At 35.7% G+C, this 13,033-nt stretch overlaps 1 protein-coding gene across 8 annotated transcripts in view; it reads right to left on the bottom strand.

Annotated features, from left to right (window-relative positions):
• Positions 1 to 13,033, bottom strand: part of ANKRD17 (ankyrin repeat domain 17) — a 170,123-nt gene that overhangs the window by 132,167 nt on the left and 24,923 nt on the right. For 2 of the 8 annotated variants that reach the window (XM_047798993.1, XM_047798992.1), the window contains exon 1: positions 67 to 317. The exons of the other annotated variants lie outside the window; for them this stretch is intronic. In XM_047798993.1, the coding sequence (XP_047654949.1) occupies positions 67 to 120 (54 nt within the window). In that variant the 5' untranslated portion in view covers positions 121 to 317. Of the gene's footprint in view, positions 1 to 66; positions 318 to 13,033 lie in introns of those variants that run through there. 8 annotated transcript variants of the gene reach the window in all.

Here is a 13,033-nt window from a genome sequence, read left to right on the forward strand (position 1 = left end):
ATTCCGGCAGATAAGATTTCTTTGTTCAGATTTCAACTTTCATTTCATTTACAAACCTAGCCCTACCTCAAGAATGTCTTCTAGAACATATGCTTCCATTTCAGCCGCTGTCTCCACCATGTTTTATCAAACTGCCATGTTTCTTACTGCACTATGATTAGATCATTGCCAGCAGGAACACTCCTCTGTGTCAGCAAGGGAACAGGAAATGGAATGTTCTATTACATGCCTAAAGCAGCTTAGCTGTTCACTAGCCAGGCATCTACCAAAAGAGCAGGGGGTGACTCACTGTGTATTTTTTAAAGACACAGAAGCTCTATTCCAAAGCAAACTCTGTCAAGCAATTGCAAAAGACAAAATAAAGTCTCTTATTTGACCATTTCAAAATTTAAAATTCTAACATTTCAAAAAAGAAATAATTTATTTTTAAAAAGCTATTTAAACACGCCTGGCTTCCTGGTTGAACAAAAGAGGTTGAAGTGGGTTACGTAGCAATTTATCCTTAGTAAAGCCTTGTAGTGAGATTAATGGCTGTACTAAATACACAAAGAAGGAGGTAAGGTAAATATCAAATTAGGAATTTGTTACATCAGGCATGTGCTTTATAGAATACATATATTATAGGTATTTGACTTGAAGATGTCAAAAATAATAATTTAATGTAGCATTTTGCATGGTATACTGGTTTTATAAAAACTAATCTGTTTGAAAATATCAAGAGAATGAGATTAACACTCAAAAGACTTACAATCACTGAAGCAGGCTGCAACATATCACAGCTATATTCATTTGCTAGGAATGCCTATAACTTCATTTACTAACAACCAAAGAACCCCCCCCGCCATCATAAATACCACAAGAAGCTAAAATATTTCAGATGAATGAAATTCAGAAACATTGTTTCTGGATCATTAAACAGCAAATAAAGTAGGTAGCTGACAGAAGAGCCAATTTTATATATTTATTACTATAATTGAGCCTTGGTTTAGTAAAATTTGTTACTCTGTCGAATTTCTGCTTTATGTAAACTAGAATATAAAAAATGCAATGAGAAAGGAACAATGTTTTATGCTCTGTAGTATTAACAAAATAACCCTACACTTGAAGGAGTGCCATACAAACTTAAAGTGATCCCCAATGTGCATATTAAACAATCCAATTATAACTCTAAGGCAAACAGATCTTCTTGTCTGAATTCCTAAACTAACTAAAGAAAATTAATTTTTAAAGGAAAGGAAAAAGACAGGGAAAAATTAGAGGAGAGTATTATTAACACATATGGCCAAATCTGAGCTAAGTGATAATATGAATGGCTTTTCCAGTAATATCTCCTCAAAGTGATGCCATTTTTAGTAGAAACAGATTTCATAGTTCTCTTGGGCCTTGGTTTATTTATCTGTAAAAAGGGATAACATTCATTCAACATGAATTATCTGTTGTATATCAGAAACTATCCTAGGTACAGTCAGTAAAACAGATGAAATTTCTTAACAGGTTTATTTAAAATTATGTGAGATAAAATATCTACTACTCAATTTCTGATATTTAGGATATGCTTACTGTGTCAGACAATAAAAGAACCATTATTTTTTAATTAAACATGTTATTTAACCCTTACAATACCCTTGATGACAATATTTCAAAATAATAGCATTAATAATTACATTGTGCTTATTATATGCCATATGTCATTTTAAGAGCTTTGTATATATTAACTCATTTAATTCTCAAAATATCCTAAAAGAAAGGTAGGTATTATTAATTTTTTTTTCTGACCACGCCTGCAGCATGTGGAAGTTCCTGGGCCAGGGACTGAACACACACCAAAGCAGCAACCCGGGCCACTACATGGCAACAACAGATACTTAACCTGCTGTACTACAAGGGAACTCCGGTAGGTATTACCATTATCTACATTGCACATACATGGAAACTGAGGTACAGAAAGTTTAAGCAACCTTCCCAACTTACTCTCAACTAACATTAAGTTAAGGAGCTAAGATTTGAACCCATGCACTTGATTCTAGAGTCTGTCCTCTGAATCATCTACTATACTTTCTCCAGGTGATATGATCCTCCTTTTATAGACGAGGAAATCAAGTTGCAGACAGTACAAAGAGTTACATAGCAGAGTTGGGATTCAAACCAAGAATGGTCTGACTCCAAAGGATGTGTGAAATTACTGGAAAACAAATGATTTTAAAAATGTTTTCCCAAATGATCAACATCACTCATTATTAGAAAAATGCAAACCAACACTACAATGAGGTACCTCCTCACACCAGTTAGAATGACCACGATTAAAGTCTACAAATAATAAATGCCGGGGACGATGTGGAGAAAAGGGAACCCTCCTAAACTGTTGGTGGGAATGTAAATTGGTACAGCCACCGTGGAAAACAGTATGGAGGTTCCTCAGAAAACTAACGATAGAGTTACCATATGATCCAGCAATCCCATTTCTGGGCATATATCCAGACAAAACTATAATTCAAAAAGATGCATGCATGCACCCTTATGTTTATAGCAGTACTACTCACAATAGCCAAGACATGAAAACCACCTAAATGTCCACTGACAGATGAATAGATACAGAAGATGCAGTACATGTATACAATGGAATACTACTCAACCATTAAAAAAGAATGAAATAATGCCATTTGCAGCAACATGAATGTAACCAGAACTTACATACTAAGACAGAAAGAGGAAGACAAATACCATATGATACTACTTATATGTAGAATCTAAAATATGGCACAAATGAACCTATTTACAAAACAGAAATAGACTCACACACAAGAACAGAGGGTGCCAAGGAGGAGAGGACTGGGAGTGGGATGAAGTGGGAGGTTGTGAGTAGCAGATGTAATTATACATGGAGGAGATAAACAACAAGGTCCTACTGTACAGCACAGAGAGCTATATTCAATGTCCTATGATAAACCATAATGGAAAGAATATTAAAAAAGAATGTAACTGAATCACTTCGCTGTATAGCAGAAAACAACACTGTAAATAAACGACACTTCATTTAAAAAGAAAAAAAAAATAGACTGAAATTTTTTTTAAAGTTTTCCCTCAGACCATATACAGTGCTTACATTTATGTATGGCTATGTCTAGCATTTGGAGATTTCTCAAACAAAATAATGTCCATTGTTAAGGCACAGCTTATGAAAACTAACAAACTGGCTCTTACATTCCCTGCCTTTCAGTTCAATCCTTTCCATACTTCAAATACATTGCTTCATCCTTAGATTAAGAGAGGTCATCACAAGGTTTCTCTTTCTCAAACTTCTTTTAAGATAAACAAGTAAAGACAGATTTTAGTTCAAGGAACTCATATTTTCAAGCACTCCTATTCTCCATAAGCCAAAAACAGGCTTCCCAACTTTGACAAGAAACAGGGCCCCCTAAGGTTCAAGTCACTCAAACTATTCACTCTCTCATTCCCCTGAAGGGCTTGATTCTCTTAAATGTTTTCTACATTTGCTGTTAAGTTCTTATTAAAAAATATGCTATTATGGCTTTCTTACAGAATTATAATTACTTACATACCACTTATCATGTCTCTCACTTAAGCTTGATGAATGCAGGCAATGCTTTGTTTGCCAACATACACCCAGGGCCAGCACAGTCCCTGGCACAGAGTAGCCGCTTAAGCATTGCTGATTAAATAACAAATGCGTAAATAGTCAAAGAACAAATGCTCTGAAGACAAGAGCATTACCTTCAGGTCACCAAAATAAAATGTTAGACATACTGAATATAAGCAGAATCTATTATGTGAGAATTTCTGTAACTTTTTTTATATAGCAAAGTAATTATTTCTTAATTTTATTTTCTGGTCCTTTTGTTATTATGATGACCTATCCTCAGCACAAGATATTATGGACAAAAATGTGTGTGAAAGGAGATTCATATGCATCTGCTGTAAGACCCTATATCCTAAAAGTAAACCACCTTTCTTCCAGTTCAATCGTCTTCTAGTTGAATCTCAATTTGTAGGGAAAAAAAAAAAAATCACCTGTTTTCCTATTTGCCTAAAATGGATTTCAAAATCTTCAATTTTTGCCTATGGCAAAAGTAGTAAAGTGTAAATAATAGTTAACCTACTAACAGTTATGCAAACAAATGTAAACCAATACATGTATGATGTAGTTTAAATCATAGAAGAAAATACTTATCACAATAATATTCAAATGTCTAAAGTGAAGAGAAAAGCCTCCCATAGAAAGGAGAGGAGAAAGGACAGAGAAGCTCAGCAAGTATCAAGACTAGATGAAGGAATCTTCTAAAATTACAATTTTGTTTAGGACCAGCGATGCTTTCTTTGAACAAGGAACAGGAAAACCATGCACACAAATACACACAGAAATATGCTGATAAGCAAGCAACCCTATTTTGTATGGTTTACTTTTATTTATTTGTTGATGTTTGTTCCCCAACACAAAGCTTTTTTTTTCAGCCATATATTCCTTGTAAAAAAGTTCTGTTCCCATCAAATTTTTTTTTTTTTTCTGTTTAGGAAAGGGCAAGACTTCAAAATCCATATTTAAAAAAAAAAAGGACAGATAATTGGTTACAGCACAGATATAATTGCTTCACCTACCTACATAAAAACAAACTACTCAAATAACAAAATCTAAATCAACTTCACTACTCAAAATGTATGAAATGTAGTCATTATAATCTCTATTTTTCTCTTTTCTACTCTAAGTTATATTTTAACAGAAATATTAAATAGCCTTGACCAAGCATAAATGAGATACAGATACTAAAGAGTTAAACAGAATTTAAAAGGATAACAAAATCTGGTCAAATTTCTGATAGCCTATAATGCATTATTAAGATAATACTATCCTTACAAACTTACCTTGTATTTCTTCTAAACCAATCATGTCACAATATGACTAAAGGTTCTAGATTTGTATCTAATGTAGCATAGTAATATTCTTTTCATTACTGCCATAGATTACTCTTTTTTTAAAACTGGTTTTAAAGTAATACATGTATATGGAAAATGTTCAAGGATAAATGAAAATAGAGGAAAAAGTAAACCTATTTCTAACTCCTAAAAGGCATAACCAGTGTATTCTTCCAGAAATAGTCTACACATATAAACATAAAGCACATCTTAGTGTAAGATTATCTTTTATACAAATGGAAGCATACTGTGCATACTTTTTCTGCACCTCCATTTTGAAAATTTAATACTCATAGTAATTCTCTCAAATTAGTACATGAATTTCTCTCTGATTTTGATGGTTGTTCAAATTTTCACTGAAATACTCTAATTTATTTAATCAGTTCCCTCTTGAAGGGCATTTGTGTTGCTTCAACATCTCATAATGCTGCAGTGAACATGTCCAGTGAAACAGCACACATACTCTGCACATGCCTGAATATAACTACAGTAAATTTCTTGATGGGTTCGTGTGTTTAAAACTTTGTTACTAAACCACCCTCTAAAGCTGAATTAATTTATACTCTGACAATGAATGAGACTACCTGTTTCCCTACAAACAGTAAGTAATAATGATATAAAATCTATGAAAAGAAACCCAGTTCAGAAATCAGCATTAGTTTTAAAACATGTATCTAGCTTTATCCTTACTCCCTCATCATTTCCACTTTTCAAGGAATCTCAAATGAAAGTTACACTTCCTCTCATCTAACTTCTGGCTTCTTATCAAAAAAAAAAAAAAAATCACACTCATTCTCTGCCATATCAAGAACTTCTTTACCAGAATTCCCCCTTGGTGCAGTGGCTAAGAATCCGACTGCAAAGGGTTGGGTCGCTGCAGAGGTACACGTTGGATCCCCAGCTCAGCTGCTGCGTAAGTCACAGCTGTGGCTTGGATTCAGCCCCTGGCCTGGGATGTTCTACACGCCACAGGTAGTCATAAATTTTTTAAAAATTTAAAAAATAGGAGTTCCCATCGTGGCGCAGTGGTTATCGAATCCGACTAGGAACCAAGAAATGGCAAAAAGATAAACAAAAAAATTTTTTTTTTAATAAAAATATAAAGAACCTCTTAGCACCCCCCAAAAAAAAGGCAAGAATGCAGATTCTATCTACATGTATGTAGTTGGAGAAGAGGGAAAAATGGAGAGTCAAATAATCTACCCTTTTAAAAAATCTACTTCTGCTAAATACAAATTCCATCCAGGTTTAATGGACTTTTTTTTTTTCCCCTGCTTTTTAGGGCCACACCCACGGCATATGAAGGTTTCCAGGCTAGGGGTCTAATCAGAGCTATAGCTGCCGGCCTACACCACAGCCACAGCAACACCAGATCTGAGCTGAGTATGTGACCTACACCACAGCTCACAGCAATGCTGGATCCTTAACCTACTGAGCAAGGCCAGGTATCGAACCCTCAACCTCATGGTTCCTAGTCGGATTTGTTTTCACTGCGCCACAATGGGAACTCCCTAATGGATTCTTTAACTAAGTAAACTGTGAAGTTGTGAGGTTTCTGCCAGAATTTAATATTATAAACATCCAGAATTCTTTGGGTAGAGTTTCATTAAACTAAATTAATAAAATACTGTTGGGTATTTATTTATTTCAAACTATTCAAATTTTTTTTAAATTTTTTGTTTAAAAAAATTTTTTTACAGTTGATTTACAATATTGCTCCAATTCCTGCTGTACAGCGAAGTAACCCAATCACACACATACATACATTCCCCTTCTTCTATTATCCTCCATCACTGGCTATCCCAAGAGACTGGATATAGTCCCCTGCGCCATACAGCAGGATCTCATTGCCCATCTATTCTAAATGTAATTCAAAGTATTCATTTTTAAAGCATAAAATTCTGAAGTAATCTTTCCACCACTATTGACAAAAAAAAAACAAACTGAAAGCAGACTGAGAAGACAGGGCCACTTATAAGCAGCTTTTATTAACACAAAGAGCACTAGATAACTTCTATGTCAGTTTTCTGGAAATCCCAGGTTTAATTTTGATTACAGTATTTAAAAATAAGAATGATTAACCCACCACCAGAGCCTCCAAAATAAATGTGAACAATTAGATATGCTTCTAGGTATGAGTGGGAATACCTAAAAAGCTTATTAGTTGACAAAGAATTAAGAAAGGATATATAAAATTATAACCTCATAAATAAAATCATACAAAGGGCATCCAGTATTTTATTCTAAATGTGAGGAAGGGTATTTATGGCTTAAATAAAATTTTCCTCAAGCCCTAGTAAACATTTTTTTTCCCAAGATCATCTAGTAATGGAGTTCCTGTTGTGGCTCAGCAGATTAAGGACCCAACATTGTAAGGATGTAGGTTCAATCCCTGGCCTCGTTCAGCAGTTCAGAATCCAGAGCTGCTGCCAGCTGCAGCATGGCTCACAAATGTGTCTTGCATCCGGTGTTGCCATAGTTGTTGTGTAGGCCTCAGCTGCAGCTCTGACTTGACTCCTAGCCCAGTAACTTCCATATACTGCTGAAGTGGCCATAAAAAGAAAAAAGGGAAAACAAACTCAGTGGCTTATGAAAGCTCATCTAGCATTTTGATCATTCATTTATGCATACTTACTCTTTATGTACAAGGCTTTATACTACACAATGGATACAGAATGACAAATAAAGAGAATGCACCTCCAAGAGTCTAGGAAAACTTAATCATGATTCTTGGTAAAGTTTAAAATCAGAATCATCAATTTTTTTTGTCTTCTGTGATATATAGTCCCTTTCCATTTTTCTTTAATAAATAACAATCAAAACTCCACTCAGAACAGTACAAAAAGTATTATTTAAACAAAGTATTTCATCCAGATGTGTCTCCATACACTGAAAAGCAGAAACAAAGCAGCTTTCCCTCCTTTCACATCTGTAATAACAGTTGTGCCTGATGGACACCTGAATTTTGTTGCCTCTACCCATGATGAGTCACCCCATGAACTCACTCTTTTTCTGCTATTTCACAATAGATTCTATGCATACAAAATTGGGAATTCCCATCAAGGCTCAGTGGTAACGAACCTGGCTAGGATCCATGAGGACACGGGTTCAATTCCTGGCCTTGTTCAGTGGGTTAAGGACCCAGTGTTGCCACAAACTGTGGTGTAGGTCGCAGATATAGCTCAGATCCCATGTTTCTGTGGCTTAGGTCAACAGCTATAGCTTCGATTCAACCCCTAGCCTGGGAATTTCCATATGCTGCAGGTGCAGCCTTAAAAAGACAAAAAAAAATTATTTTAAAAAAAAATTTTTTAAAATGTATAAGATATTGTCTTTAGAGAACATACACCTCCCAAATTTGAACATTTCAAATACAAATAAAAACAAATACATATGTAATAGAAATAGTTTATTTTAATGTTTTTTGGTTTTGTTTTAAATCAGTAGGTTAAATCTACTGATAGTACAGCTTTCTCAATTTGGTTAGTAATACCATTAACTGTCGTTCTTCTCCAAAGCAACAAATATCTACCAACAAAAATAAATTACTCCATGCCACCTCCACACACCCCACATAGCCTCCACCACACATTCACAGTGGTGGGGAGAAAAGAGAGGCTAGGTATAAAAATACAAATTACAAGAAAAGACTATACCCAAAGTCAACTTTTTTGAGTCACCAATCTCTACCACCCTTCTGAAGGACAACTGCCCTACTGCAGGGGACCTAAGAAACAGCTCCAGGTCACTTAAAACGGTATCAAAGGCATGAAAAATAATCATGATGTAAAAACCACCCAAGTACGGAGTTCCCATTGTGCCACAGTGGAAATGAATCCAACTAGGAACCATGAGGTTGTAGGTTTGATCCCTGGCCTCGCTCAGTGGGTTAAGGATCCAGAGTTGCCGTGAGCTGTTGTGTGGGTCAGAGATGTGGCTGGAATCTGGCATTGCTGTGGCTGTGGCATAGGCCAGCCAGCAATAGCTCCAATTCAACCCTTAGCCTGGGAATCTCCATATGCCGCAAGTGTGGCCCTATGAAGCAAAAAAAAAAAAAAAAATTAATTAATTAAAAAAAATAAAATAAAAACTACCCAAGTAACGTTGCAATCTCCACTCCTCCTCTGCTTGTATGATGTTCTGGCATTCCTGGCAACAAGCTCTTATCAGTCTGGTTTCTCATGATGCCTGTTATCATTCTATTTCTAGCCTAATCTATTCATAAAAAATCTTGAATGGTTTGAATTCAATTATTGCAAGTACTCTTTCAAACTTAGAATTCCATCTCTAAGAAATGTATTACTTTAAATTGTTTATATCCTCAAGAGAAACTAGGCCAAAAATTGCAAAATGGGGTACCATTCTCTTTTTCACAAACATGATCCTAACCAGAGATAGAGGATCTTTAGGGGTCTTCACAAAAGGAAATCTCAGTGCTTAGCTGTGACATTGCAAAGTTACCAAGGTAGATTATAGACAGGATCCCAACACCAACCCTCATACATACATACATACATAAGGAAATACTGATTTTGGAGTTCCCATCATGGCTTAGCGGTAACAAACCTGACCAGTATCCATTAGACACGGATTTAACCCCTGCCTCACTTAGTGGGTTAACGATCTGGCGTTGCTGTGAGCTGTGGTGTAGGCTGCAGATGCAGCTTGGATCCAGCACTGCTGTGTCTGTGGTGTAGGCTGGCAGCTACAGCTCTGATTCGACCCCTAGCCTGGGAATCTCCGTATGTCACAGCTTCCGCCCTAAAAAGACAGAAAAAAAATGAAAGCAACAAATACTGATTTTACTCAATGTAACTGTGACTCTTTGGTCATCATGAGGGTATTTCAAACACAGCTGTGTGAGAAGCGATGTTAACCATTACTTTCAACTTGCCCCCCAAATTTCAAATATCCAGTTTTAGGATCAAATCTCCTATAAAAACTAACATAAGAAAACAGAAATCGAGGACACAGAGTTTTTGGAGGCATTAGCCCTCTGTGTCTCCCTTTGTCTGTTTGCCTGGCAAAGCAATAAAGCTAGTGCTTTCTCCTTCATCCCTAGCCCTCCCCAGCGGAAAACAAAAGTTAATACTAACTTTTATGTATGTAACAGATGAACACTAGAATTTTTATGAAATCACCAGTATGTTTCATGAAATCAAATTTAACTCACATTCACATCTCTCAACAGCTCCCTCACCAATTTCTTAAGAGTCAACTATTTTGAGAGTTATTTGACAATTCCCATCTCTTCAAAAACATATATGCCAATGTCTTTGCGAAGGGAGACACTGTTTAGAGTAGGCACTAAAAAACTAGCAGTCTACAAAATGTTTAAAAGCATAACAACTGCCAAACATAATTTAATATTTAATGCTCATTTTTGTATGCTCAGGTAAATCATCTCACTCTTATATAAATTCTACATTTCCAGTAAAATGTCTAGTTTTTAAAGTATTTATCATCATTAAGTTATTTTAAGGGTATACATTTGCATAATTTTTTTTGGCACTCAGCTTGCTTAGAAAACTATGTATAATTTAAGCAGAATCATTATAGATAACATACCTAGGTCTGAGGGTCTTTTCAGTTTACACTACCAATACTTAAAAGGCATATAATAACATAAGGTTTTATGATTTTTTAAAAATGAAATCTGAAAAACATACAATTAGAAATCTGCTTCCCAAAAGATGATTCTGATGCAACACTCCTAAATCTCGGCTTTCAAAAAACATTTTACCGTGTACAGTAGAAACAGGATGTCAATCCATCTTTAAGTTCAAAGTGGCATCAAAATAAAATTAATTCAAAAAAAATAAATTCTTTTATTTAACAAATATTGTCCAGCTAGGCACATAATATCAGCCCCATCTTTCCTCTTCCAGTTCTTCCAGAAGATATACCCTGCCTCCAGTAGTTGTGGCTCTCCTTAATCATTTGACTTCCTTCTTAGAGACAAAGCAGGCTTCTAATCCCAGTCCCCAACATGTCAGAGAAAGTAGCATTTAGAGGCACTGGTGGGAAGGACTCAGAATTTTCCCCATACATCCAAACTTTTAACAACAAACTTTTTTTTTTTAAAGAATCACAGAAAAGATTTGGGAACTGACCTACAAACTCAAAAGTGTAAACCAGTCAAGAAATAATTATGCATTTTACATTAAAATATTCATTTTGGAGTTCCCGTCGTGGCACAGTGGTTAACGAATCCGACTAGGAACCATGAGGTTGCGGGTTCGGTCCCTGCCCTTGCTCAGTGGGTTAACGATCCGGCGTTGCTGTGAGCTGTGGTGTAGGCTGCAGACGAGGCTCGGATCCCGCATTGCTGTGGCTCTGGTGTAGGCCAGTGGCTACGGCTCCGATTTGACCCCTAGCCTGGGAACCTCCATATGCCGCGGGAGCGGCCCAAGAAACAGCAAAAAGACAAAAAAAAAAATTCATATTTGTATTATATGCAACTTTCCAATTTCCTGGAATTAATCTTCATGTGTCCTCTATTTCTACCTCACACAGTTTCTAAAAACCATGTGGGCCTGGAATGTTACTTTATAAAATAAAGTATTATTATCTAACTATGTAAATGCAACCATCTGTAATCTTTTAAATATTATAAATGTGATGGCATGCAAGTGGGGTTTTTAAATAAAAAATTCAAAAGCCACAAAGGCACAAGAACAATAAGTCTTGTTACTCACTTGCATCAAAAAGGCAATATTTTATTACACTGTTAACAGACTTCCAATGCAGTTAGATTTAAATTTAATATTTTACTTCAGTTTCTTGATTTACCAATTTTATGTTCTATCTATCTATTGACTGTCCATAGAAGAAATGAGCACTGACCCTTCCCCTGTGGCCCTCTGTCTTCTAATTTTATAGATTATATTATAGAGGTGTACGACTGTACTCCTTAAGTACCCATAACTATAATTAAGTCTATTTTATATATTTTCTAGGTTGATTCTAAAAACTAAAAATTAATTAAGTGCATTTATAATGTGACTAGCTAAATACTAATTACTGAAGAAAATGTAATTTTATATCATTTAGATAGTACTGGTTGAAAGAGAATGTCCATGTATTGTGACACTCTTGAATTTTCTTCTAGCCTTCTTTATTTCTTTTTAAAGCCCAAGACTGCCACTGTAGCTCCCAGTTTTTTCCCCCCAACACTGCCGTACCACCACATTCACTATCTTAGATTATATTTTTCATTGTACTACAACATCTCAAATATTTTCATATAAGGTGCACAGTTTTTCTAAGTGTAAAAATGCATTTGTCTTCATATGATAAATAGTGCGGTTAACTATAAAAAAAATTTCGGTTCAAATCTACTTTCTTCCAAATGGTGAAAAACAGTACTTCACTGTCCTCAAGCATTCAGCATGACTGCTAAGAACTGAGTTATCTGACTTTCCATTTTTTAATCTCCTCTCTCTGGCAATAACTGAGGATTTTCTTTTTCTCTTTAAGAGTGCTGAAAGTTTGCCAGATTTGTCTAGCTGTAGGTCTTTTTCCATGCACCTTGCATGGTACTAGATGGGGCTCTTTTAATGAAATTGTCTTTCTCCCCCTCATAAAATTTTCTTCAATAATTTCTTTCAATATTTCTCTCCTCATTTTTCTGTTCTTTACTTCTAGAACTCAGATTTATGAACGTGAAAACTTTGTGTTGTATTTTCCATACCTTTTTTCTCTCAATTTTTCCAGCTTTTTTGTTTGTTTGTTTCTTATACAGAGTTCCCCATCTTTAGTTTCAAATCAACAACTCAGTGTTTTGTTTTGTTTTTTTGTCTTTTCTTGGGCCACACCCGTGGTATATGGAGGTTCCCAGGCTAAGGGTTGAATTGGAGCTGTAGCTGCCGGTCTACACCAGAGCCACAGCAATGCCAGATCCGAGCCATGTCTGCAACCTACACCACAGCTCACAGCAACGCCAGATCGTTAACCCACTGAGCGAGGCCAGGGATCAAACCCGCAACCTCACGGTTCCCAGTGGGATTCGTTAACCACTGAGCCACAATGGGAACTCTCAACAACTCAGTCTTGATTCATGCTAAATTGTTATTTAACCCACCCATTAAGTTTTTTCTTTACA

The sequence above is a fragment of the Phacochoerus africanus genome, chromosome 10, assembly GCF_016906955.1.
Source record: "Phacochoerus africanus isolate WHEZ1 chromosome 10, ROS_Pafr_v1, whole genome shotgun sequence".
NCBI lineage: Eukaryota > Metazoa > Chordata > Mammalia > Artiodactyla > Suidae > Phacochoerus > Phacochoerus africanus.